At 44.2% G+C, this 25,027-nt stretch overlaps 1 protein-coding gene across 1 annotated transcript in view; it reads right to left on the reverse strand.

Annotated features, from left to right (window-relative positions):
* Positions 1–649: 649 nt before the first annotated feature.
* Positions 650–25,027, reverse strand: part of LOC311245936 (dynein axonemal heavy chain 1-like) — a gene marked incomplete at both ends in the record, with an annotated part of 135,727 nt that continues 111,349 nt past the window's right edge. Inside the window, 15 exons of the mRNA XM_084335960.1 lie at positions 650–771; positions 5,026–5,260; positions 6,266–6,472; positions 8,832–8,976; positions 11,086–11,216; positions 11,933–12,103; positions 14,150–14,326; positions 16,269–16,448; positions 17,770–17,940; positions 18,651–18,782; positions 19,146–19,304; positions 21,137–21,281; positions 21,948–22,144; positions 23,165–23,316; positions 24,727–24,922. Coding sequence (XP_084192086.1) covers positions 650–771; positions 5,026–5,260; positions 6,266–6,472; positions 8,832–8,976; positions 11,086–11,216; positions 11,933–12,103; positions 14,150–14,326; positions 16,269–16,448; positions 17,770–17,940; positions 18,651–18,782; positions 19,146–19,304; positions 21,137–21,281; positions 21,948–22,144; positions 23,165–23,316; positions 24,727–24,922 — 2,520 coding nt within the window. The remainder of the gene's footprint in view (positions 772–5,025; positions 5,261–6,265; positions 6,473–8,831; positions 8,977–11,085; positions 11,217–11,932; positions 12,104–14,149; positions 14,327–16,268; positions 16,449–17,769; positions 17,941–18,650; positions 18,783–19,145; positions 19,305–21,136; positions 21,282–21,947; positions 22,145–23,164; positions 23,317–24,726; positions 24,923–25,027) is intronic.

Below are 25,027 nucleotides of genomic sequence, written 5' to 3' on the forward strand. Positions count from 1 at the left end.
ATAACTCTAGTTTTTGGAATTACAGCAGAAAACCTTAAAAACACTTATATTCTAGACGGTATTAACACAACAATGTATGAATGAAAAAATATAACGTTCCCACATCCTGAACGATAGATAATCGATGTTGAAGGGGCCATAGTAATGTCAATATAGCAATAAAATGTAAAAAGTTATAGCCCCGCAAAGAAGGTAAACATCTCCATAGGATTTCAACGGTGGCAGACTGGGTACAATGATGGGCACAACCCCCGACGCCCAATGTGTTAAGGACGCGATTATCAAAAAATCGCAAAAAGATCAGTTTAATATATCTCAGCCAATATTGCAGATAACTGAACAAATGAGGTGTCTAGACCCATGTTTTGAGGGTCAAAGATCACATATAAATGATACATGGGACACTCTGACAACTTGTTAACATAGCCTATAATTTCTTTCACCTTTTTTCAATTCTAGAAAGTCTGGTTAGAAGTATATTTCCGGGGGGTGCATGATATCCCCCTCTATCTACTAGACTATACAGTCAACATCGCTGTGGCCACATAATATACAGTAAGAACTGGTTATGATAGTAAATTGTGTGTGTGTGTGTGTGTGTGTGTGTGTGTGTGTGTGTGTGTGTGTGTGTGTGTAAATATTTGTGTGGTCAGTAGTCCAGTGCACAGATGAGAGCCACTCCCTGTTTGATCCAGTGCCTCTGGGTGAGATCTGTGGGCAGTTCCACAGCAATGACATAGTTGGTAGAGTGACCAGTTGTAGACAGGGTGCCTGTTAAGAAGAGGTGGAAAAACATTATTTATTCACACATGCATAAACGCTTCTGTCTTCTTCCTTTACAGTAAACTGTACAGTGTCACACATTATCCAGCAGTCTAATCTGATAACACAGGATGCTGGCTGTGAGCTGAGGGTGGAAAATATAGAGCTGCACTTTCTGAAGCTTTCTGAAACTGGACACTGACTGGAGTCTATTTTAGGCAAGTAATAAACCAACCAAGAGGTAGACAATAAAAAAGCGACTACATCTACTGATCCATCATAAACTATCATAAAACAAGAGTGAGCAGCTACTACATCTACTGATCTGTCATAAACTATCATAAAACAAGAGTGACAATAACACTATGTATCAACCATCAAATGCACTCACAGCACACACATCCACACGCACACACTCACTTTAAAACAAACGACTCACTGCAGCACCCACTTTAGAACACCTAAACACACTTTATATTTATTGGTAAAGAATTTGCACTACAACCCATACCTCATTACACCTTACTGTAAATTGTACCTAAATTGTACCTCATCCCATTTCTGCTTTGTACTGTATAGTATATTGTATTGTAACTCAGTTACTTCTACTCTGCATTGCACATTGTATATATGTATATACTGAACACTTTTGTCTACGTACTTGACTTCTATTTTATACTTGCTATACTTATTTTATACTTATCTATTTTTGTCTAGCACAGTCTCTGGAGCGTAACAGAAAGAAGCATTTTGTATAAAAGTATTCTGTACTTCTGCATGACAACTAATAAAGAAACTTGAACTTGAAACTTGAAACTTGAACTTGAGTAGCTACTGATCTATCATCCTGAACTTCCCCAAGGGGATCAATAAAGGAATCATAAACTTGTATTTATACAGGGACGATTTACTGAGCATTTATACAATGGCATGCAAATGTCTTGATTCTGATTGGCTGAAACACTTCTTTCAGACGTTGTTATTTCTCATAACACACTCCACGTGATCCCAGAACCCGCCCACAACCGAATCACTTTGTTTCCGAATCACTGCGCCGTTCGTGTTTTTAGGAATGAAACCAAGATGGCGGACAATAATCTTTATGAATGGATGTATTGATATCGTCATAACGACTCATTCAAAAACGACAAAGTCACGTGGAATGTGTTAGTTGCTTGCACAATGTTGGATTATGTAATTGGTTGGTCATGACTCATTGTGAAACAAAATATAAATAGCGGGAAGTGTGTTGTTAGATGGCATTCGTTGTAGAACCTCCCTCCTTCAAAAGGACACTGTCATTTCACTGTTAATAAAATGTTCAATCAATCAATCAAATAACAACCGCTAACTTCACTGTTAGATGGCATGCTTTGTAGCCACCTATGTATAGATGTAGCACTGTCTATCTGTATGTCATATATGTTATGATGCATTGAAAATGGCGGACCCTGATGTAAACAAGACGAAAGTCTTTCTCTGGTCTGCAACCCCTTAACAATTGTGTGTATTGAGCTGTACTGTATTGTACCCATTCTGCAATCTGCAACATTTTCAATCAATCAATCAAATAACAACCGGTAACTTCACTGTTAGATGGCATGCTTTGAAGCACCGCACCTCCCAGCTGCTTCTAGACACGGAGGCAACTTCTTTAAAAAAATTTTGGACCTACTTTTTCTGCGGATGGTTTTGTGAATAAATCTCTATTATGCTTCAATTACTGTGTGTTTATTGTATAGCAATAAGGTTGGATGAATTCGGCCATTGTATAAAAGTATTACACCACTTGAAGTCGTGTGTCATAGAAATTAGATCACGCCTATGGCTGCGCCTCGGGCCTAACCACCACCCATAGGCGTGATCTAATTTCTATAACACACTCCGTTGCGTGATGTAATGCTTAAGTACAACACCCTGCTTCACAGTCATACAGTTCATATTACATTGACAACAGAGACCTGCCCAGTACAACCAGTATTGTACTGTTGGCCACTGAGCAGCTCCACTGGAGCAGTTAAGAGTTTAGTGCCTTGCTCAAGGGTACCTTACGGTCACAAGCTCATCGCGCTAACCTTCTGGTTACCGTCGCCCTGACCGATGAGGCCATCCATCCTCAGATACAGAGTACTGACTGATGAGGCCATCCATCCTCAGATACAGAGTACTGACTGATGAGGCCAACCATCCTCAGATTAGTGTTGTCACGATACTGGAATTTCGACTTCGATACGATACCTTGAAAAGTATCGATACTTTCGATACTTTCAATACCAAAAAAAAATAATTATAATAATTTTTTTTTATTATAATAATAATAAATTTTTTTTTTTTAACAAATTTTGCTTTTGTTGCTGGTTGATTCTCCTCAGCTTCTCTCTGGTACTATACGAGAAGATAAATACACTTTTAAAACCCTTTGTTTATCTTTAGATCAGAGAGAGAGAGAGAGAAAGAGAGAGTGGCTGCTGGAGATTTTAGGTCTACTGAGCGCACCTTTCTAGTTATGACCCGTCACCAGAGAGAGAGAGAGAGAGAGAGAGAGAGAGAGAGAGAGAGAGAGAGAGAGAGAGAGAGAGAGAGAGAGAGAGAGAGTTCTCCGGAGCTATGCTCGGAGCATTTATTAACGTTACATTTTCAACAACATTGCTGCTAATTGGACACAACGTTGTGTCGAGTTCATGTGTGTACTGGTGTAGGATGGGCTCCGGCTCCGCTAGACCTAACGTTGGAAACGGGGTAGTTGTGTCGAGTTCATGCGTGTACTAGTGTAGTGGGCTCGGCTTGACGTTACTCCGTTTCCATGAAGTAATAGGTGGCCAGCTAGCTAGCATTAAGCTAACGGAGGAACGACAGCTAACGTTAGCTAATAATAGCGTTGTTTACAAACTGAAGACAGGGCTGCGCTGCCCGGCTGTGAGGGGGAGGAGGCTGCAGCAGCTTGTGTCTGTTGCTCTGAGCGAGGAGGAGGAGGCGGAAGGGCAAGGCTCTGGCAGCGCGTCTGTCTGTCAACAACTTGCGGGAGCAAGCCAGCTGGTACCGATACTGTAGAAAGTATCGGTACTTCGGGAAATGAGTATTGAAGCCGTTTTAAATATTCAGTATCGATATGTATCGATACTTCGATATTTTTGACAACACTACCTCAGATATCCAATCCAATCCAATCCAACTTTATTTATAAAGCGCTTTAACAGCCACAGGGGCACAAAGTGCTGTACAGAGGGAGCGCATATTAAAAACTATAATAAAAAATATTTAAAAGCAAAAGACACAGTAACAAAACGATACAACAATAACACAGTAAAACAATAAGATCATAAAATCAACAAGCTACATGGTGTCGAAAGCCAGAGAGAAAAGGTGGGTCTTAAGGAGGCCTTTGAAACGGGGCAGTGATGAGGCCTGCCTAATCTGCAGCGGCAGCTCGTTCCACATTTCGGGGGCGACAACGGAGAAAGCACGGCCCCCCCCTGAGCTTACGCCTAGTTGTAGGCACTACTAGGAGCAGCTGGTCAGCTGACCTGAGAGAGCGAGAAGGTGTATAGACCTGCAACAGCTCAGAGAGGTAGGGTGGGGCCAGGTCATGAAGAGCTTTAAAAGCAAATAATAGAATTTTAAAATGAATCCTAAAGTGCACGGGGAGCCAGTGGAGTGAGGATAAAATCGGTGAGATGTGCTCATATTTACGAGTGCCAGTTAAAAGACGCGCAGCGGCGTTCTGCACCATTTGAAGGCGAGCCACTGAGGATCCACTCACCCCTATATAAAGTGATCCACTCACCCCTATATAAAGTGATCCACTCACCCCTATATAAAGTGATCCACTCACCCCTATATAAAGTGATCCACTCACCCCTATATAAAGTGATCCACTCACCCCTATATAAAGTGATCCACTCACCCCTATATAAAGTGATCCACTCACCCCTATATAAAGTGATCCACTCACCCCTATATAAAGTGATCCACTCACCCCTATATAAAGTGCATGGCAGTAATCCAGCCTAGTCGTCACAAATGCATGGATTACTGCTTCAAAACACTGCGCCTGTAGGATGGGCTTAATTTTGGCCAGCTGCCTCAACTGGAAAAAAAACTCGATTTGACCACGGCCTTGATCTGGCTGTCAAATTTAAGGTCTGGGTCGATTTTTACACCTAAGTTCTTTACTATTGGTTTGACATGTCGTGCCAGCGAACCCAGATCTAGCAGTGAGGTCACAGAGGGGCCACCAAAATACACCAGATTCAGAGTACTGACCGGCACGTTTGATGGTCTTGTAGATGGGGCAGACGTAGACTCCAGAGAGTGGAGGTTTACGGTTGGGCTTTGGGATCATCCACATGACGGCCATCTGAGTGTAAAGCTCCTTGGGTCTGGACGAGATGAGCTGGCCTGCCGCGGCGTCCCAGCAAGCCCCATCCAGGTACAGACCATTGATGTAGCAGCCCAAGCTGGGCTTCTCTGTTATGTCTGAGGCCAACTCCTCCATCACCTGGCAGAGGAACACGAGAGGGAGAGAGAGAGGTGGGACGGGAACACGACCAGTCAGTCCAAATTGATGTTCTGCAATAAAGCTTTAAAGGATAACTCCACTATTTTGGGAAATTAGCTTATTTAACATCTTCCCTGGAGTTAGACAAGAAGATGCATACCTTTTTTGTCTCTGTGCGTGCATTTTAGCTTTGGGAATAGACGCTCCGTTAGCATAGCTTAGCTTCATCACTGGAAGTGAGGCAGGACAGTAGCCTTACAGTGCCTTACAGTGTATTGCAAGGTCTGACATTGACCAAACTTGATATGCATGACCTTGGTGGGCTCTAGGTCAACTCCTGCAAAGGGGGTCAATGTCAGACTTTGCAATCAAAAGTTAGGGGGCTAATAACCCTTGCCATAATTTCAGTGCGCCCCCTAACTTTTGATTGCAAGGTCTGACATTGACCCCCTTTTCAGGAGTTGACCTAGAGCCCACCAAGGTCATGCATATCAAATTTGGTCAATGTCAGACCTTGCAATACACTGTAAGGCACTGTAAGGCTACTGTCCTGCCTCACTTCCAGTGATGAAGCTAAGCTATGCTAACGGAGCGTCTATTACCAAAGCTAAAATGCACGCACAGAGACAAAAAAGGTATGTATCTTATTGTCTAACTCCAGGGAAGATGTTAAATAAGCTAATTTCCCAAAATAGTGGAGTTCCCCTTTAAAGGGTAATACCAATCAGTTGAATAATTCCTTATTATGGTCTGGGACAATCAATATTTGTGAAGATTAACAACCAGACAGCAGTGAACTAAGGCCTGGCTGTAATGTCAAGTTGTTTTATCTGGAGCTGTTCAATAGAGAATGGCTTGAGAAATAAGAGAGAGCACTCACAGGGACTTTCTGGGGATAAGCGTACATAGGTACATTTCATAGGTATTTTGTCCACAAACTCAGTTTACTATTCAGAAAAGAGCTCCAGAAAGGAGCGGTCGGTCACCGAAACCTTCCATTCTAACCTTGAAGTCAAAGCCCACAGTGTCGATGGAGATTTTGGAGTGGCGGGCGTAGTTCTGGAGGGTTCCGGTGAGGAAGGCCTGAGGGAAGAAGAAGCCACTGATCCAGAAGATGGCTGGGATGCCGTCAGAGATCCATTTCTCCATGAACTCGATCCTCAGCAGCAGATCATCCACCCAGGAGGACAGGGGCTTCAGAGACGGGTAGGCCTGAAGAGAGAGAGACACCCAGGAGGACAGGGGCTTTAGAGACAGTTAGGTCTGAAGAGAGAGAGACACCCAGGAGGACAGGGGCTTCAGAGACGGGTAGGCCTGGGGAGAGAGACATCCAAGAGGACAGGGGCTTTAGAGACAGTTAGGTCTGAAGAGAGAGAGAGATCCAAGAGGACAGGGGCTTTAGAGACAGTTAGGTCTGAAGAGAGAGAGACACCCAGGAGGACAGGGGCTTTAGAGACAGTTAGGTCTGAAGAGAGAGAGACACCCAGGAGGACAGGGGCTTTAGAGACAGTTAGGTCTGAAGAGAGAGAGACACCCAGGAGGACAGGGGCTTTAGAGACAGTTAGGTCTGAAGAGAGAGAGAGACCCAGGAGGACAGGGGCTTTAGAGACAGTTAGGTCTGAAGAGAGAGAGAGACACCCAGGAGGACAGGGGCTTTAGAGACAGTTAGGTCTGAAGAGAGAGAGACACCCAGGAGGACAGGGGCTTTAGAGACAGTTAGGTCTGAAGAGAGAGAGAGACACCCAGGAGGACAGGGGCTTTAGAGACAGTTAGGTCTGAAGAGAGAGAGAGACACCCAGGAGGACAGGGGCTTTAGAGACAGTTAGGTCTGAAGAGAGAGAGACACCCAGGAGGACAGGGGCTTTAGAGTCAGTTAGGTCTGAAGAGAGAGAGACACCCAGGAGGACAGGGGCTTTAGAGACAGTTAGGTCTGAAGAGAGAGAGAGACACCCAGGAGGACAGGGGCTTTAGAGACAGTTAGGTCTGAAGAGAGAGAGACACCCAGGAGGACAGGGGCTTTAGAGACAGTTAGGTCTGAAGAGAGAGAGAGACACCCAGGAGGACAGGGGCTTTAGAGACAGTTAGGTCTGAAGAGAGAGAGACACCCAGGAGGACAGGGGCTTTAGAGACAGTTAGGTCTGAAGAGAGAGAGAGACACCCAGGAGGACAGGGGCTTTAGAGACAGTTAGGTCTGAAGAGAGAGAGACACCCAGGAGGACAGGGGCTTTAGAGACAGTTAGGTCTGAAGAGAGAGAGACACCCAGGAGGACAGGGGCTTTAGAGACAGTTAGGTCTGAAGAGAGAGAGACACCCAGGAGGACAGGGGCTTTAGAGACAGTTAGGTCTGAAGAGAGAGAGACACCCAGGAGGACAGGGGCTTTAGAGACAGTTAGGTCTGAAGAGAGAGAGACACCCAGGAGGACAGGGGCTTTAGAGACAGTTAGGTCTGAAGAGAGAGAGACACCCAGGAGGACAGGGGCTTTAGAGACAGTTAGGCCTGAAGAGAGAGAGACACCCAGGAGGACAGGGGCTTTAGAGACAGTTAGGTCTGAAGAGAGAGAGACACCCAGGAGGACAGGGGCTTTAGAGACAGTTAGGTCTGAAGAGAGAGAGACACCCAGGAGGACAGGGGCTTTAGAGACAGTTAGGTCTGAAGAGAGAGAGAGACACCCAGGAGGACAGGGGCTTTAGAGACAGTTAGGTCTGGGGAGAGAGAGAGACACCCAAGAGGACAGGGGCTTTAGAGACAGTTAGGTCTGAAGAGAGAGAGACACCCAGGAGGACAGGGGCTTTAGAGTCAGTTAGGTCTGGGGAGAGAGAGAGACACCCAGGAGGACAGGGGCTTTAGAGACAGTTAGGTCTGAAGAGAGAGAGACACCCAGGAGGACAGGGGCTTTAGAGTCAGTTAGGTCTGGGGAGAGAGAGAGACACCCAGGAGGACAGGGGCTTTAGAGACAGTTAGGTCTGAAGAGAGAGAGAGACACCCAGGAGGACAGGGGCTTTAGAGACAGTTAGGTCTGAAGAGAGAGAGACACCCAGGAGGACAGGGGCTTTAGAGACAGTTAGGTCTGAAGAGAGAGAGACACCCAGGAGGACAGGGGCTTTAGAGACAGTTAGGTCTGAAGAGAGAGAGACACCCAGGAGGACAGGGGCTTTAGAGACAGTTAGGTCTGAAGAGAGAGAGACACCCAGGAGGACAGGGGCTTTAGAGACAGTTAGGTCTGAAGAGAGAGAGACACCCAGGAGGACAGGGGCTTTAGAGACAGTTAGGTCTGGGGAGAGAGTTTCTTCCCCTCAGCACTGCAGCTCACCTAGTAAATGAGTCAGGTGTCCCCCTGCTCCACCCCCCCCCCCCCTCTATGGCCCTCTATTTTGCACTGACAACATATCATTATCCATTGCACTTTATTGTCTTGTCTCGTTGTATCACTGTTTTGCCCCGTTTTGCACTCATTATTATATGAAAAAACGTTATGCACTGTACTGTAAATGCCGTATCACGTTCCTCATGTGTGTTTTTGTAAACATAATATGGCGATTAAAGTTATCTGAATCTGAATGTGTGACTTGCCTTGCCCATCCACATGTCAGGCACAGCGTTGTTAAACAGGCTATTGGACATGAGCTCCAGCTCTGATGACATCACTACCAAGCCCTTCAAAGCCTTCACTATGTCACCCAGACTCTGGGAAATGACCGACAGCAACCCGTTATACCTGGGGAGAGAGAGAGAGACAGAGAGAGATCGAGCGAGACATAGAGAGAGACATAGAAAGAGAGGGAGAGACATAGAGACATAGGGAGAGAGAGACATAGAAAGAGAGAGGGAGGGAGAGAGAGAGAGAGAGAGAGAGAGAGAGAGAGAGAGAGAGAGAGAGAGAGAGAGAGAGAGAGAGAGAGAGAGAGAGAGAGAGAGAGAGAGAGAGAGAGAGAGAGAGAGAGAGAAAGAGAGACACAGAGAGAGAGACATAGGAGACAGAGAGAGAGACATAGATAGAGAGAGAGAGAGAGAGAGAGAGAGAGAGAGAGAGAGAGAGAGAGAGAGAGAGAGAGAGAGAGAGAGAGAGAGAGAGAGAGAGAGAGAGAGAGAGAGAGATTGCAAACTTTATTAACAGGTTGCAGAATGGGTACAATACAGTACAGCTCAATACAAACATCTGCTAAGAGGATGAAGACCAGAAAAATACTTTCGTCTTGTTTACATAAGGGTCCTCCATTTTCAATTAATCAGGAGGGAGAGAGCTAAGCAGTCTGGTTCATTACAAACCAAATAATCAATTTCAAACATTAACATGACAATTAACATTCGAAAGTAGTATAAATACAAGGGTAAAAACACATTAATTGATACAATATAACAAATAAATCAACATCTAGAACTAGGATGAACACTAACTAACTATTGCTGATATACACATGAAACCTATGCTGTTTCCGGCCAGTCCACCATCTTGAAAACACAATGTATTTTGGGGTGGAACAGTTCACAAAATCTACGGTTCGGTTCGTGTCACGGTTTTGTTGTTACGTTTTCGGTTCGGTTTGATATATGTTGTTTTTTTATTTAAAAAAAAATGTACACTCCAAAAATACCATACATCAGCATAAGATATATAGCCTAAAAATAATCCAACTTTTCAGTTATTCTAAAGGACGTAGTCATGCAAAAACTGAAAGAATGAGGCAGTTTGACATCAGGCACATTATTTTGACAGTGATGGTTAGAACTAGGAGAGAGAGGGGAGGCATTGCTGATTTAAACATGCCTCTCATTTATTTGGTAAAAAAAAAGTTTTTTTCACCTTTAACACTTTGAATGCCCAGCAGGGGGCGCACATTTAGTGCTTGAATGCCCACATCCACTTCAATGTTAGCATTAATATCGCCTAATCTATGTTCTAAATTATGTGTCTAATCTGCCCGTCGCATTATCAATGACCTATTTCTGAATCGTTTTCAAATAAACGCTAGATTATCGATAGTATATGTGTACGTGTGCACGCTAGTGCCGCTCGCTGAAAATCGTTTATCTCAGTTCCTGATCGCTCTTAGAAAATGGGGAGAAAAAAAAGTAGATAAAAAAAAGATTATTCGCAATTAATCGTAAAAAATAATCGCAGAATTTCAACCAAAAAACGCTTAAACAATAATTTTTGTAATAGAAGGGAACAAATTTTGTGCAAAAATGGAAAGCTTTTCAATGTTCATGAGGCAGAATTGTTACAATAGCCGATAATCCATTTCCCCAATGATAAATCCCTATACGAGTGGACCTCGCGGGCGGTCTAAAGTGACGTCAGACTACACCTCCCTATAGATCTTAAAATAAGCCATTATGTCCTTATCTCTCAGTTTTCAGCATGTTGATGTAGCATTGTATGTGGCCTCTAAGCCCTATTCCATTTATACCAATAAAGCTTATCTGAAACTTAGCCGTATGTGTTTTTATTTTTAATTCTCTAGCAGCAATGGCAGTTGTCTTACTGAGATGATGGCCCACCGTGAATGAATCCAGGGGAAAACGCTGGTGAGGTGTGTTATTGTATATGTTACCTGATGAGCTCCTGGAGCTGGACGGTGTTAAGAGTATAGAGCCTTCAGTGTGTTATTGTATATGTTACCTGATGAGCTCCTGGAGCTGGACGGTGTTAAGAGTATAGAGCCTTCAGTGTGTTATTGTATATGTTACCTGATGAGCTCCTGGATCAGGACGGTGTTAAGAGTATAGAGCCTTCAGTGTGTTATTGTATATGTTACCTGATGAGCTCCTGGATCAGGACGGTGTTAAGAGTATAGAGCCTTCAGTGTGTCATTGTATATGTTACCTGATGAGCTCCTGGAGCAGCACGGTGTTCATGGACTCTTTAGGGTCTTGAGGGTACTTGATGACCACCGCATCGAGACAGATTGGCTTAGGGATCTTCTCCATAAGGCCGATCACTATCGCCTCTACTATCTACAGAACAGGGAGAGGCAGACAGACAATGACAACGACCTGAAACATGAAACTGATCCAATTTTTTCACACAGTCAGTGAATACATTCCCACTTGGCAACTTCGCTTTGTTTTGTGGGGAAAAAATTATTTTTTTGTCCCAACATTTTCTATGAAGCTTTGTTCATGGAGGACAATACTTTGTGACAGGAAGATGCAGTTTTGTCTGTCAGACTGAGAAACCGAGCTTGTTTTTAAAGGAACACACCAAATTAGCTTACCGTCTTCTCCAGAGACAAGAAGATAGATACCAGTTTCCTCTCTGTGTGTTCAGTAGAAAGCTGCCTATCTGGCTGCATGTTAGCCTAGCTTAGCACAATGAATGGAAGTGGACATGGCCGGTTAGCCTTCGGGAGAGGTGTTAGTTGGACAATGCCTAGGCTAACCGGTCATGTCCGCTTCCATTCATTGTGCTAAGCTAGGCTAACGTGCAGCCAGATAGCTTCTACTGAACGCACAGAGAGGAAACTGGTATCTATTTTCTTGTCTCTCTCTGGAGAAGACGATAAGCTAATTTCCCAAAATGTTGCATGTTCCACTTACAAGTCCAGCATGATTAGACTGGAAAACCCAGTACACTGTGTGGAGGACAATGCAAATGTAAAGAATACAAGAATTGAACATTCAAAGTTCCAAATCTGCTCCTTGCAGATTTGGACACACACACACACACGTACCTCCTCCCTGTCCCCGCCCCCACTGGCTGCAGCTTTGGGCTGGAGTTGAACCACAGCTCCCAGCAAAGCAGCCGTCTCATTCTGGGCAAAGCTGATGTTGGCGTTGTCATGGAGACCAAAGATCTCAGGTGTGTCATTGATCGGCAGGCTGCGGACATATTGAAGGATACCCTGGGGGACACAATGGTTACCATGGCAACAGGTCATTTACTATACTTCAGTTCACACCAAACAGTGATGGGGGAGACAGGGATGTGAAGACAAATTCATGTTAATAATTAATAACTATTAATAATGAAAGTTACAATTAGTGTTCTATTCCTCAATGTCCCCTCAAAAGAGGTGAAACATATTTAGACGACTTTTAAGTACTTTCCCAGGCACTATTTTTCATTTTCAAGGATGTCACTCGAAGGATACAATTCACTTTTAAATGCTGTTTTTTTAAGCATCTTCTTGGCCTGCTTACCAGCTAGAGCAAGCTAGAGCATCACAAGCGAATAAATGAGGAAAAGCAGTTGGAGCGTGCAAGACAGCGACTCATCAGATTTGATTAAAACAGAAAAAAAAAAAATATTTCTTGATTCAGAATAATTGTATCATGGATGAACAAAACATTCAATGCAATGGTTGATTTGAATTTCAATTACTTTTTAAGCACCTTGTTAAAAAATTGGCTGTTTTCAAGGAATTCCAGGCCTTGACTTAAGCATTAAGCACTTCAAGGACCTTGTGCGAACCCTGCCAACTGTTCCTGGTTGGGGAATACCCAGATCGTTTTTTAGTGGGACAGCGTCCTCAATGCATTTCTGGATAAATCCAACGACTCCCTGTGCATTCATTGATGTTGTCTGACGAATCATCTCTCGGTTTGCGTGGTCAAAACAGTCTTGTAACATAGCGTCTGATTCGTCAGACCAGCAGTGGACTTCCTTCATGGTGGGCGTTCAGTTTCTGGCTGTAAGCGGGTAGTAACAGGATCTGAGTGAGTGATCTGATTTGCCAAAAGGTGGACGGAGGAGGGGCTTGTCGGCATCCCGAAGTGTGGAGTAGCAACGGTCGAGCACGTTATTTCCTCGTTTGTGTTTTTGGGAATACATTACAATACAAAGCATCTGTCTAAGGTCGCTTTCACACAGGGGCTGTTTGGTCCGGACTTTCGGACCAGAATTCGATAGTCCGGTTTTTCGGGTCTGTGTGAATGCGCGTCGAACTCGGTCCGCGGACCAAGCAGGCGAACTCTAGTCCGCCTGAAAACGTAGGTCTCGGTTCAGCTTCAGCGGACCAAACGCGAACCAAATATAGGAAGTGATTATTATTACCACTGCTTGCAGCACTCACTGCAAAACAAGCACACTGCATCTAATCTCTCTATCTATCTATCTATCTATCTCTCTATCTCTCTATCTCTCTATCTCTCTATCTATCTATCTATCTATCTATCTATCTATCTATCTATCTATCTATCTATCTATCTATCTATCTATCTATCTATCTATCCATCTATATATCTAACTGTGCATCTTGGGAAGAAGGAAGAAAAACGCGGCTTATTATTATTACCGAGGCGCACAGCATTAATAATGGATCAATGCCACGTCAATACTATTATTATTATATTATTATTATTGGTCTACAAGTTGTTTAGCGAGAGGATGGTGGTAATGTGCTTCAATAGAACAATGGATCAATGCCATGTCAAAACTCGCTCCGCTGATCTGGAGGGCTCGCAGACAGTCCACACACACGCGCGCGCGCGCACACACGGCTTGCAGCCACACACACATTTCCACTGTCCAATAGACAAGCGCCCTTTTCGACCGCGTGACATTGTTCAGAAGGTCTCGGTGCGCTGACAGATTTCTCTATGTGAACGCAGGCGAACCAAATGAAGAATGCAACAATGTTGCAACTTCACCCCCAGAACCGCACCGAGTCCACCAAAACTATATGTGAAAGCGACCTTTAAGGGCGCCATCTTGCTTAATTGTAGTTCAGAACTTGTAATACCAAGGTTTAAAACCAACTAGTACGTTGAATGCAAACTATAAGATAACTTTAGTCAAGGTATTGTTTTTTAATTTTAGGCACCACTACCTACACTATCACAAGCTAGTTTGGCTGTGGCTGGCAGTGCCCATTGCCTGCAACAAGCTGGATTCAGGATGTAATACATAAATAAAAGGGTTGCCAGAATAGCTGAAAGACAGATCTAACCTTCAGATCCAGCTCTGTGTCTATCTGCCTGTAGACTCCAGAGGGAGAGTACTTGTGTTCGGCGAGCAGCACCGGAGGACTGTAGAAGTCTTCCAGCACGTTGATAATACAGCGCCTGTCCCAGTCATCTGTCACACGGCCACCATAGTTTACCTGACCTGCGGTGTACTTTAACACCTGAGAGAGAGAGAGAGAGACAGAGACGCCACGCCAGGACATAAAAAAAGAGAGAGAGAGACAGACAAAGAGAGAGACAGAGAGAGACAGAGAGAGAGAGAGAGAGAGAGAGAGAGAGAGAGAGAGACCAGCAGGACATAAAACACAGAGAGAGCGATAGAGAGAGCGAGAGAGAGAGAGAGAGAGAGAGAGAGAGAGAGAGAGAGAGAGAGAGAGAGAGACCAGCAGGACATAAAACACAGAGAGAGCGATAGAGAGAGCGAGAGAGAGAGAGAGAGAGAGAGAGAGAGAGAGAGAGAGACACCAGGACACAACAAAGAGAGAGATAAAGAGAAAGAAAGAGAGAGAAAGAGAGACAGAGAGAAGAAGGCTCACTCTCTGGCATTATCACTATGACAGCCATTCCTATTACATCTGCTAAAGGTATTTATTTACTTTATCAGATAGTTCAAATATGTGTAATGATGAGAAGGGAATTTCAATGTCAACAACAACCAACAACTTGAGATGTGAGCAGAGCTGCACTGTAGCAAATAGTACATATTCATTGTTACTGTAAGGTCATTTTGGTGGGTGACAGTAAAGTTAAGGTCATTTTGGTGGGTGACAGTAAAGTTAAGGTCATTCTGGGGGGTGACAGTAAAGCCAAGGTCATTTTGGTGGGTGACAGTAAAGTTAGGGTAATTCTGGTGGGTGACAGTAAAGTTAAGGTCATTCTGGGGGGTGACAGTAAAGCCAAGGTCATTTTGGTGGGTGACAGTAAAGTTAGGGTAATTCTGGTGGGTGACAGTAAAGTTAAGGTCATTCTGGTGGGTGACAGTAAAGTTAAGGTCATTCTGGGGGGTGACAGTAAAGTTAAGGTCATTCTGGTGGGGTGACAGTAAAGTTAAGGTCATTCTGTGTGGTTACAGTAAAGTTAAGGTAATTCTGGGGGGTGACAGTAAAGTTAAGGTCATTCTGGTGGGTGACAGTAAAGTTAAGGTCATTATGGTGGGTGACAGTAAAGTTAAGGTCATTCTGGGGGGTGACAGTAAAGTTAAGGTCATTCTGGTGGGTGACAGTAAAGTTAAGGTCATTCTGGTGGGTGACAGTAAAGTTAAGGTAATTCTGGGGGGTGACAGTAAAGTTAAGGTCATTCTGGTGGGTGACAGTAAAGTTAAGGTCATTCACAGTAAAGTTAAGGTCATTCTGGTGGGTGACAGTAAAGTTAAGGTCATTCTGGGGGGTGACAGTAAAGTTAAGGTAAAGTTAAGGTCATTCTGGGGGGTGACAGTAAAGTTAAGGTCATTCTGGGGGGTGACAGTAAAGTTAAGGTCATTCTGGGGGGTGACAGTAAAGTTAAGGTCATTCTGGGGGGTGACAGTAAAGTTAAGGTCATTCTGGGGGGTGACAGTAAAGTTAAGGTCATTCTGGGGGGTGACAGTAAAGTTAAGGTCATTCTGGGGGGTGACAGTAAAGTTAAGGTCATTCTGGGGGGTGACAGTAAAGTTAAGGTCATTCTGGTGGGTGACAGTAAAGTTAAGGTCATTCTGGTGGGTGACAGTAAAGTTAAGGTCATTCTGGGGGGTGACAGTAAAGTTAAGGTCATTCTGGGGGGTGACAGTAAAGTTAAGGTCATTCTGGGGGGTGACAGTAAAGTTAAGGTCATTCTGGTGGGTGACAGTAAAGTTAAGGTCATTCTGGTGGGTGACAGTAAAGCAATGAGAAAGAGTTCCTGAGTCATACTGGAACCCACAGCATCACACCAGCTACTAGGACTAACTGTCTGAGCTGTTGCCGTCTGAACGGGGAAGGCATTTGGAACCGAGATTTACACCTGGATTCAAACCTCCTATCTCCCGAACATCTACCACATCAACCCCCTTTTCCCTCCTGGACCAAGGGAGATGTTATTACTTTACTAGGCTTCAGGCAGGACTACTCTGCAGACAAACAGACAGACCTTGTATGGGATGTCATCGTTCTCATCGAGGAACATCTTCAGCTGGCTGATGCAGATACGCAGGTCTCCATCGGTGAAGTCGTAGGCGATGTTGAAACCTAGTGGGCCGAACTTCCGGCGCTCGATGACGTTGCCGTGGAACAGACACAGAGACAGGAGCAGAGACTTGAACTGAGACGTCTGGAAGATGGAGAGGAGGAGAGAAACAAGCGGCTGTAAAGCATGGAGATACATTTTCATGGCAGGAAATACACAATATTACTCTACAATAGACAGCCGTCAGGATGCACACAGGACGATTATTTTGTGATTACTGTGACCAGAACACTGTCTTGAGCAGTGGCTTGTTGAAAGGGGATAATTTGTCTTCTTTTCTGTGTTCATTTGTGGGAAAAGTGAATGGGATGATGAAAGGGATGATCAAAAGTGAAAGGGATGATGGAAAGTGAAAGGGATGATGAAAAGTGAAAGGGATGATGGAAAGTGAAAGGGGTGATGAAAAGTGAAAGGGATGATGGAAAGTGAAAGGGATGATGGAAAGTGAAAGGGGTGATGAAAAGTGAAAGGGATGATGGAAAGTGAAAGGGATGATGGAAAGTGAAAGGGATGATGAAAAGTGAAAGGGATGATGGAAAGTGAAAGGGATGATGGAAAGTGAAAGGGGTGATGAAAAGTGAAAGGGATGATGGAAAGTGAAAGGGATGATGGAAAGTGAAAGGGGTGATGAAAAGTGAAAGGGATGATGGAAAGTGAAAGGGATGATGGAAAGTGAAAGGGATGATGGAAAGTGAAAGGGATGATGGAAAGTGAAAGGGGTGATGAAAAGTGAAAGGGATGATGGAAAGTGAAAGGGTGATGGAAAGTGAAAGGGGTGATGAAAAGTGAAAGGGATGATGGAAAGTGAAAGGGATGATGGAAAGTGAAAGGGGTGATGAAAAGTGAAAGGGATGATGGAAAGTGAAAGGGATGATGAAAAGTGAAAGGGATGATGGAAAGTGAAAGGGATGATGGAAAGTGAAAGGGGTGATGAAAAGTGAAAGGGATGATGGAAAGTGAAAGGGATGATGGAAAGTGAAAGGGGTGATGAAAAGTGAAAGGGATGATGGAAAGTGAAAGGGATGATGGAAAGTGAAAGGGGTGATGAAAAGTGAAAGGGATGATGGAAAGTGAAAGGGATGATGGAAAGTGAAAAGGGTGATGAAAAGTGAAAGGGATGATGGAAAGTGAAAGGGATGATGGAAAGTGAAAGGGGTGATGAAAAGTGAAAGGGATGATGGAAAGTGAAAGGGATGATGAAAATTGCGATTCAATTTGAAACAATGTTCTTGTCACCACATTTGGATTTGGCTTTTGAAAATACAATTATTTTAGGCGCTAGAAGTGAAGTAACTGGTCAGACGTGGGGACTAGTGATTCGGCTAAATATATATATGCTAACACAAAATGATGAATTCCCTTGTTGACTGTAAAGATGAGACATTAATGAGAGAGAGAGGAAGACCTTGGTGCAGGATTCGATGAAGTCATCGCTGAGGCTAAGGTAGGTCTTCAGCAAGTTGGCCTTGATGCCTTTGGGAGGCTCAATGGTCATCTTGGAGCCGTTCTGCAGGATGGCCACTGGGAACTTGTTGCTGGGCAGACTGGTGAGCCACATCCGGAAGTCTCTGTGCACCTGGAGGACAGCAGGGGGTTGGTTGACTGAGGCAGTAATATGTAGGGGTTCCTGTGTGCATCTATTCTACCGTATGACTCATGTGCTACACCTGTTAATTTGTGTACCTACATCTACATTTAGTTAGTCTCGCTTTTATGGTTGATCTTGCTCTTTATGGGCACACTTCTGTTAGCGTGAGTGTACATAATAATAATAATAATTAATTTAATTTATATAGCGCTTCTCAATAACCCGAAGTCGCTGACAGTAGTCGGGAGCAGGAGTACAAACAAAGAAACGAAAGCAAAGAAACAAAAACAAAAAAAACAAAGAAACAAAAACAAAAGGAACATGAGACCATGGGGGGAACAGGGGAGACATGCCTGATAGCACAAAAAAGACTGGAGACAGACATCAATCAGGTTGGAGGAGAGGGGGGGTTTAGGGGTGGGGGGGGGGTTGAAGGCAAGGGAGAACAGGTGGGTTTTGAGGCGAGCTTTGAAGGTGGAGAGTGTAGGGGAGTCTCTGATGGACTGGGGGAGGGAGTTCCAGTGCCTGTATATCTGTGCGTGTGTGTGTGTGTGTGTGTGTGTGTGTGTGTGTGTGTGTGTGTGTGTGTGTGTGTGCGTGTGTGTGTGTGTGTGTGTGTGTGTGTGTGTGTGTGTGTGTGTGTGTGTGTGTGCGTGTGTGTGCGTATGCCCCTTCATACACACAGGCAGCATGTGTACCTTATCTGGGTCAATGGTTTCGATGAGCTTCTCCAGGGCGGGCATCCAACTGGGGGCGAGGTGGCAGTTCTGGAGGAACACCCATCCGCCTCTCTCCATGGCGATGAGCATCAGTTCCTCAGCCCTGGGGCCCTGAGACAAACACACAAGGAGCACAAAGCCTGGATGACAAAACCACTACGTGAACCACTGAACCAACAGGCTACAGGTCAGACGACCCTGTTCACACCTGGTATTATCATGCATCTCGTATCAGAATTGTATCTCTGGATTACATTTACATCTTGCATTAATATGTGTCTCCAGTGTTTTAACACTGGCTTTGGCAATGTTACCGTATGTTTCCCATGTCAATAAAGCCCCTTTGAATTGAATAGAAAAGAGAGAGAGAGAGAGAGAGAGAGAGAGAGAGAGAGAGAGAGAGAGAGAGAGAGAGAGAGAGAGAGAGAGAGAGAGAGAAGAGAGAGAGAGGAGGTATTATGGGAGAACTCTGACCTGGCCCTGGCCTAGAGAGACAGTACTCATCTTCTTGGAGAACTTCATGACGTCAGCAAACTTGTAGAGGTCAGCAGCAGGGTCGGTACCCGGGGAGAGGACAAAGATGAGGGGAGTGGAGGGAGACGACTCCTTAAAGACCACAGACAGATCTGACGTCTGGGGAGAGATGGAAGGATGGAGAAATGAAATGAGAGAAACGACACACACACTGCTGTCCAGAATAATGAATCTGGCCTGTTAAAGAGTCAAGACAAGAAGATAGGTACCCTTCCCATCTCTGGGCATGCCATACAGACTAGCTAGATTAGCACAATGACTGGAAGTGGATACGGACCAGTAGCCTAGCTCCATCACACTTTGGTGCTATGTGGTATGGTATGATGTGGTGGTATGTGGTGTGGTATGGTGTATGGTGTGGGTCTGATGTGGTGTGGTGTGGTATGCTACGGTGTGGTGTGGTATGGTATGATATGGGTCTGGTGTGGTATGGTATGGCGTGATGTGGTATGGTGTGGTGTGGTATGGTATAGTGTGGTATGATGTGGTATGGTATGGTGCAGTATAGTGTGGTGTGGTATGATGTGGTATGGTGTGGTGTGGTATGGTGTGGTGGTATGGTGTGGTGTGGTATGATGTGGTATAGTATGGTATGGGTGTGGTGTGGCATGGTATGATGTGGGTGTGGTGTAGTATGGTGGTGTGGTATGAATGGTATGGTGTGGTGTGGTATGGTATGAATGGTATGGTATGATGTAGTATGGTATGGTATGGTATGGTATGGTGTGGTGTGGTGTGGTATGGTATGAATGGTATGATGTGGGTATGGTGTAGTATGGTGTGGTGTGGTGTGGTATGGTATGATGTAGTATATGGTATGATGTAGTATATGGTATGATGTGACATGGTATGGTATGGTATGGTATGGTATGGTGTGGTGTGGTGTGGTATGATGTGATGTGGTGTGGTATGGTGTGGTGTGGTATGGTGTGGTATTTTATTGGATTTAGTTCTTAAAAGTAGTGAGGGGGGATCAATTTGTCCATTTTCAAAGTATTTTGCATCTCGTTGCAACTGCTGGGAGCAGCAAATTGGAAGGAGGTTTGACATGTAAATTACATCACCATAGTCAAACAATGGGGGAATGGACATTTAGACTAGGGAGCGTTTAGCAGAGTGAGTAAAGCAGGAGCGATTCCTGTACAAGAAGCCAAGTCTTGCTTTTATCTTTGATTCAAGATGTAACACGTGCTGAAAAAAAGAAAGTGTATTATCTAACCAGGCAGATACCCAGGTATTCATAAGAGGTGACTGTATCCAGAACTGGGCCATTAGTACTTGTGATATTTACAGGAGGGACAACAGACCTTTTCCCAAACCACATAACTTTTGTTTTAGTTTGGTATGGTATGGTGTAGGGCTGACCCCTATTAATCGATTAGTCGACTAATCGGTCGAAAGGAGCCGTAGTCGACTGGCTAACCTTAGTCGAATATAATAAAATATTTTAAAATAAAATATTCTTTCCAAAAGAAAAGACGCCTAGAAGCGTGGCTAACGCTAATGGCACGCATACCAGAGGCTAACTGCCTAAGAAAACAGGCACATAGGCACTGAAAGAGGATTTCACCCATATAATGAACACACTAGACTAGACAAATATCAAGATGTATCCATCAGTGGACCAATTGCATGCTTTTGCAGCGGACAAGAAGCCCTCAGTCGACTCATTCAGACATTAAGCACCCCCACAGCCCAAATGGAATGATAAAAAGTAAAAAAAAAAAAAAAAAAATTTAAAAATATTATACTTTTTTTTTTTTACCAATAGTCGACTAACGGCAAATTTTGGCCAATCCTAGTCAACCATCCAAATCCTTAGTCGGGGACAGCCCTAGTATGGTGTGCTATTGCATCATTTTAGTCCAGGCCATGTATATTATTATGTGTGAACTACGATCGAGCCTTAAGGCAGACTAGAGGCGGAGTACCTGAGGTTCTATGAAGCGCTGGCCCAGCTGGTCAGACACAAAGTCCTGCAGGGCGTGGGTGAGCCGGTCGGCCCGCAGACAGCGCAGCACCAACAGCTTCTGGAAGGAGTCCAGCTTGGCGTCCCACTCTCCAGGGAGGGGCTCCCTGCACACAGACACACACACACACACCATTCATTCATTCATTCATTCAATCAATCTTTATTTATACTCAATAACACACGGAGTCATTAAACTCATTTACAGTGCCGGCGAGATGTTACATTCACAAGTGTCACAGTGCGTTCATAAATATAAAGACGTCAAGACAATCGGAATAATTAAGAGCACATTTTAAAATACATTAAAAAAATACAAATAAAAATAAAATTGAATTAAAACAGAGGTAATAATTTTTTTAAACAATTACATATTGTGGTGACCTGATTGGATCGTGTGCGACTGACTGGGTCCAGTGGTCCATTCCAATAAAGAACTAATATAATTTGGACAATCTCTAATTATGGCTTTATAAATAAAAAGATTCCAATGCAACTTACGTCTCTCTGCCACACACACACACACTATCAGAAGTGAACCATGCAGAATGCACACCATGCAGATGGAGAATGCACGCGCACACACACACACACACACACACACACACACACACACACACACACACACACACACACACACACACACACACACACACACACACACACACACACACACACACACACACACACACACACACACACACACACACACACACACACACACACACACACACACGCGCGCGCACACACACACTCTATGTATCCATGTGTACCTGTGAGGCTCCATGCTGTCAAAGATTGCCTTGAAGCCCAGGATGTCAGTGTTGAAGCTGTCGGCCAGGCTGCTGAAGGTGTCCAGAGCGCTGAGGCTCAGGATGTCCTGCCAGGCCCGTTCAGGCAGCCAGCTCACATCTGGGTTGTCCAGCTTCTGGACAGCCATGCCCCCGGATAGCAGGTAGCGCCACTCAGACTGGCGCACACGCACACGCACACGCACACACACACACACACACACACACACACACACACACACACACACACACACACACACACACACACACACACACACAACACACACACACACACACACACACACACACACAATAATATAATACTAATAATAACTTTATTTGTGATGATGATACTGATTACAATGTCAGTAAATTAAGTGATTACAGATGTACTAAAATAGAATGTGTGTACTGTATACTGGTCTCCCCTACGGCTGGGAGGTATACCGAATATGAAGGTATACCGTCATGGATCCATGGAAAGGTTTTTACTATACTGTCATCCATGATATATATACATATTGTAAAAGAAAAAGAAAAGAAAAAATATATACAGTATATACACAAACTGTATATATTTAAGTTAATCTAAAAAAAAAGATTCCTTGCAGCAGTATTTAAAAAGTATGAATGAAGGGGAGCTCCAGTAGCTCACCACGTACCGCAAGTGCTATTTCAGCGCCGTGGACAACCGCGCTCGCGCGGATCTGGGGCTGAGCGCGTTCGAATCCCGGACGGCAGCCGTGCCTTTCCCAGAGTGTCTTTCCCCCCCATCTGAACCCTTTCAGCCTGCATCTGTTGGTCGAACTTGACCAAGTATGAATGCGAAGAAAAAGCGATAAACGCTAAAAGAACCAGGTGACTGGTCAAAGTTTAAAAAAAAAAAAAGTATGAATGAAATAGGACCGTGACAATTGTATTACAAAAAATGTAATGTCATATGTAACGATGTAATTTGCACCGGAAAACTATACCGTCACATACCGTCAAAACTAAGGAACATATTGTGATATGATATTGTGTGGTCATATGGCCCTGGTCTCCCCTCTGTCTCACCACGTCTATTGTGTGGTCATATGGCCCTGGTCTCCCCTCTGTCTTACCACGTCTATTGTGTGGTCATATGGCCCTGGTCTCCCCTCTGTCTTACCACGTCTATTGTGTGGTCGTATGGCCCTGGTCTCCCCTCTCTCTCTTACCATGTCTATCAGGTTCCGGTTCATCATGATGCGAGCACACAGGAGGAAGGAGAACATGAGCTTGTGCTTCTCAAACAGGCTGCGGCAGACGTTACTGTACAGGCTGAAGGTGAAGAAGTCGTTGATGTTGACGATTCTGTCCGCCAGAGAGTCTGTAATAGAAACACAACTTTAGATATTCTATAAAAACACAATATTCTACATGAGCCCACCTTTATTTCCCAATACGTTAATGGTTGCTAATACAATAGCAACAAATAAACTGCGGCTGTTCCCCTAGCAACAGGATTCTATTGGAAAGTCCCTTTCCTCCATGTGACTTTATGTTGCTTAATACACTGTAATACACTATAATACACCACAGTGTTACACCACAGTATTACACCACAGTATCACACTGGTGGTCACTGAGCAGCTCCACTGTCAAACAGTCCAGCCATACCATACTATACCATACTGTGCCATACTATATCATACTGTACCATACCGTACCATACTGTATCATACCCTAACAAATATCAAATACTATGATATGGTATGGTATGGTATAGGGCTGTCCCCGACTAAGGATTTGGATGGTCGACTAGGATTGGCCAAAATTTGCCGTTAGTCGACTATTGGTCGACTAAAAAAAAAATAAAAAATAAGTATAATATTTTTAAACTTTTTATTTTTATTTTTTTTTGAATTTTTTCATTCCATTTGGGCTGTGGGGGGTGCTTAATGTCTGAAGGAGTCGACTGAAGGCTTCTTGTCCTCTGCAAAAGCATGCAATTGGTCCACTGATGGATACATCTTGATATTTGTCTAGTCTAGTGTGTTCATTAGATGGGTGAAATCCTCTTTCAGTGCCTCTGTGCCTGTTTTCGTAGGCAGTTAGCCTCTGGTATGCGTGCCATTAGCGCTAGCCACGCTTCTAGGCCTTTTTTCTTTTGGAAAGAATGATAAAAAAGTATATTTTATTTATTTATTTTTTATTATATTCGACTAAGAGGTTGGCCAGTCGACTACGGCTCCTTTCGACCGATTAGTCGACTAATCGATTAATAGGGGTCAGCCCTAGTATGGTACAGTATAGTATGGTATAGCATGGTATGATATGATAATCATGTCATATCATACCATACTATATCATACTATACCATACCATATCATATCATACCATAGCATATCATATCATACTATACCATATCAACTGTACCATACAATATCATTAGCAAACCATACCATACTATACCGTACCATACAATACCCTATCAACCATACCATACTGTACCGTACCATACCATATCATACCGTACCATATCAACCATACCATACCATATCAACCATACCATACCATACTTTGCGTACAATATGGCTCGGGATCGGTGGCTCAAGGAGCTGCTATGCCTGGACTATGAAAGGCTAAGGACTACGGACTGACCCATATTTTTCCAAACCAATCAAGGAATTCAAAACTGGCCACCTTTGAATCCCAATCTCACTTCCCTAACCACCAGGGTTGTGTTTTCCCACAGTGCACAACCCCTCAGGGGGGAAAGACACGCTCCTCTCTCTACCTGCTCTCTCGGAGTTGGCGATGCCGGCCGTGAAGATGCCCAGGAACCAGTCCAGGGAGTACTGGTACATGGGGTCCACGTTGGACAGGTCCGACACGCAGAAGAAGATGATCTGGGTTCGCTCGGCCACCGGGACATACTCCTGCCGCGTGGCATCGATCTTTTTCTCCGTCTCCTCCGCCACCACCACTTTAGCCTGGCACAGTGACATCGTCGTTTTCATTTGATCCAAAGCGACTTACAAGTTGTGTGCAACAGGTCAGCAGGAAGGGTACAACTCTGGCAGCTAAGGGTCAATAAC

The sequence above is a fragment of the Notolepis coatsorum genome, assembly GCF_963971535.1.
Source record: "Notolepis coatsorum genome assembly, chromosome: 19".
In the NCBI taxonomy this organism is placed as follows: Eukaryota; Metazoa; Chordata; class Actinopteri; order Aulopiformes; family Paralepididae; genus Notolepis; species Notolepis coatsorum.